General features: G+C 38.4%; 1 protein-coding gene across 2 annotated transcripts in view; it reads left to right on the forward strand.

Moving 5' to 3' along the window:
- Positions 1 to 1,056, forward strand: part of LOC106810585 (max-like protein X) — a 54,728-nt gene extending 53,672 nt beyond the window's left edge. For both annotated transcript variants that reach the window (XM_014813980.1, XM_014813979.1), the window contains exon 7: positions 291 to 1,056. In XM_014813980.1, coding sequence (XP_014669466.1) covers positions 291 to 461 — 171 coding nt within the window. In that variant the 3' untranslated portion in view covers positions 462 to 1,056. The remainder of the gene's footprint in view (positions 1 to 290) is intronic.
- The last annotated feature ends 2,916 nt before the right edge of the window (positions 1,057 to 3,972 follow it).

Below are 3,972 nucleotides of genomic sequence, written 5' to 3' on the forward strand. Positions count from 1 at the left end.
GCTTGTTACATGTTACATATTATATTGTTCAAATAAACTTAAATCACACAGACACTGTTACAGGAGCGTGTAGAGGCTATCGTCCCGCCATAATTCTCTTCTTCTTGACTAGTGGCGCCACCTCTTGGGCGTACAAAGAATAAACATTATATTAACGTTTTCCAGTTATCTTACAGCTACGCTCGCCATGGGTGCCCATATTAAGCAGCTAGATTAGTCCGTGACTATGCTCACCTATGTAATGTGCTTGCTACTTGCCCGAGTTAATGACGGTTTTTATTCATTTACAGTTCCAGAACATCATGGATACTCAGTTCCAGTCTTTCGATGAGAAGATATCTACGAACAGTTTTGTAGAGCTCTCGGGCTGTGTCATCCACTGGCTGGAAGAATGCTGTCAGCCCGACAACCTGCACGATCTCGCTATGAATGTACTCCAGCAGGTGACCAGCACACACTAGCTGCACTAAAGATGGAAAACTCGCCTCTCCTTGGCAACTGTGTTTATCCTGGAAAAATCTCTGCCATTTGTTCATGCCCAAGATACGTTGTGTGCGTGTGTGCGTCCACGCGCGTGCGAGCGCGTGCGAGCTTGATCTGAATATAAGATGGTTTTCACCTGGACAATATCAAGGGTGACTGCACATAATGGTTATACTTTCCTATTTTGGTAAGTGTCGTTTTTTTACTGAATAGCACTTAAATGAACTAGTTGAAGCACAGTTGAAAAACTAGTAATTAAAGGAATCGTGTATAAATGTTGTATCTTGTATAATATACATTGCATAATAGTTATGTACTTCTACTTTAGATCCTGAAATATTTTGCAATATAACAGCAAAACCATTACGTCTGGTTAGTATTAAACGCAATTATAATTGCAGAGTTTTGCTTTAAAATGGGGAGGGGAAGTATTGAAAATAAAATCACTGGATATTGGATTGTCCAATAATAACTAATGGAAGTACATAATATAGCTTACTGATTATTGGTTATATCATAGGCATCTACATTATATGAAATATGTATAAATAAATTTAGTACATGTTATAACTATTTCAGGTCCAGGTGTTTCTCTTCATCGCCAGTGATTAATCGTCATTTATTTGCATTTCTGAAGGTGTAAATGCGTTGTACTAATTTGTCTGTAGGTTTCATGTGTTTACCATTGTTAAGTGATAAACCGTTTCATTCGAATAGATTCATTCTGGATAGATGGCGCTGATAGCAAATGGCGGACGTTTAAATTTTCGAATCTGATAAAATTGCTAATGAAATTACCATCCTATCGTCATATGAAGTAAAAGTATTCTGCTATCATATTCAACGTTATTATGAGTAACCTGATGTAATACAACTATAGTAAAAGATCTACCACACTTCGATATTTCACCTGCAACAAACTACCGCCATACCGGACTATCTACACTACAGTCTACAGTACAGTAGCCTAGCTACAGATTCACCACCACTAGGCACTAGTTCAAAGAAACGGTCTTGCTAGCAATATGTCACGAAGCAAGAGAACTAAGGACTCAGCCGCCATGCGTCTTGAGTCTGAAGATGCTCCACCAATTACGACAGGGAACGATGAGGACGTCCCATCTCTGCTTGCCGGGATGGAAAAACAACTGGCTGGGAACATCAAGACCATGGAATCAGAGGTGAGAGAGATGATCGATAGAAAACTCTCCCTAATGACCACGGATATTGGCGACATTAAGATCAGCCAGGAATACATGTCGGCCCAGTATGAAGTAATAAAAACTAACCTAGATAAAGCCCTTAGCAGGGTGAAAATAGTAGAAGAAGAAAACTGCATATTGAAATCCACAGTTAACTCGCTTGAACAGCAACTTAATGGCACTAACTCTACTATTAACAACCTGGAACAATATGGTCGTCGGGATACCCTTGAAATCTCTGGGATACCACAAACTACTAATGAATCGACTAACGATATTATACAAAAAATTGGCACACAGATGCAGGTACCCCTCTCACATGAGGACATTAGCATCTCGCACCGCCTGCCCAAGCCAAGATCTGGGGCCAATCCTGCCATCATTGTTAAATTCGTGAGGCGAGATGCGAGGGATATGTTCTATGCAGCTAGGAGAAATGTTGGCACAGCTAGAGACACTAGGCCTTGTTACAACACCAAGCCCAATCTATATCAACGAAAGCTTGACCCAAGCCAACAGGTCATTATATTACCACACAAGACAATGCAAGCTCGCTATAAAATACAAATATGCATGGACACGGCATGGCCAAATCTTCATGAAAAAAATGACACCTCTGAGGCAATAAACATAAAGTCTATCAGTGACCTGACCAAAATAGGCTACACGCACGCCCAAATCCGCAATTAAAATATTACCACAGCCCAAGTGTTGTCTCAGACCTACTCAATGACATGCTTTCCATGTGTTGTTTGCTGTAAGGCATGTAAATCTAACCAGAATTCTATCCTATGTGACATCTGCCTGAATTGGTGCCACTTGAAATGTACTCAACTAACACACTCCGAATTTAACAGATTATCAGCTACTAATGACAATATACTACCTTTCCAAAGGTTAGATAACGATGATCTGCTGAACTTATTCGACAATCATACATCTCTAATAAAATACTCCAATTACCACCCTAACTCAATTCCACTCTCTGTGATCAAGAAGAAGATGAATTTGATCCAGACCAGTATCTATTACAAGGACCCGTTTACCGAAAAACCTACACAAGCTGGATGACCTACTAATATCTCTCCCAACCCTACCAGATGTTATTGCAATTTCTGAAACTAAACTAAATGATCTAAGTACGTACAATACAAATATACAAAATTATAGCATTCATATCTAGGCAATTCAATTCAATTGCTGGTGGTGTTGGTTTATACATTCACAAAAGACTTAACTTTAAATAAATGTCAGATACAACATTAAAACTACGCACATCTGAATGTCTATGGATTGAAATAATTACTAATAATAGACAGAAAGCCATGCATTATTGGGTTATCTACAGACACCCTAACCATATATTGAACCCTTTGAACAAGGACTTCCAAAACATCTTGGTTTAACTTAAAGGAACAGTAGCCTCTAGGTTCTAGGGTTATTTTCAGCTAATTTAGGCTATAATTGCGCTACATAAAAAGTTTCATGTTCAATTCACCATTAGAAATATTTTTTTTATGTTTTAAAAGCTAACGCGACTACAAGTTTGATTGCAACGTGTACTAGTTGCGACCTAACTCAAAAGCGCACTGATTCTGAGAAGTAGTGCGCAAAACCACTTGCCAGCAAGGGCTACAGACGCAGGGTATTTCTTGATTTATCTTCATTAAAAGAAAAGGATTGTAAATATTATTAAACGACATATGTTTCAGTTCTATATAATATGCTGTGACTAAATTTCTGCCCTAAATGAATTATCGTTCGGTTTAAATAGCATTGAGGTAATAAAATATAGGAGGTTGCAGTGTGTTAGTGTATTATAGGCCCTCGTCAATTTACGCTGCAAAATAAAAATGGCAATATCGCAATTTTTCAGGGTGCAGCCACGGTCGCGTGTCATGGCGCCGTTTCAAATTTCGTTAGCGTTTTGATGTGTAAATCAATAATTAAGTATCTGAGTGACAAATACATATGTGGGTGAATAGACATTTTGTTGATACAGTAAAGTACAAGTTGTTATGCAAGTAAAATCCTAGAGTGCTACTGTCGCCTTTAACTCTAAAATGAAAACCGTGCCTTACCTTTATCATGTGTGGGTTGGGTGCTATCATTAATATCGAACTTATTGTAAAAGCTGCAAACGCATGTAAGATTACTAATTATAAGCTAGCTCTAATTGATCATGATCTAACTCCAATAGATGCATTCCTTTACTTGCCAAACTCCAACACGCTATAACATCGGACTAGCCAAACCCTAATTGTGACCATTTTTATTCTAATAACGC

Source organism: Priapulus caudatus, unplaced genomic scaffold (genome assembly GCF_000485595.1).
Source record: "Priapulus caudatus unplaced genomic scaffold, Priapulus_caudatus-5.0.1 Scaffold455, whole genome shotgun sequence".
Classification (NCBI taxonomy): Eukaryota; Metazoa; Priapulida; class Priapulimorpha; order Priapulimorphida; family Priapulidae; genus Priapulus; species Priapulus caudatus.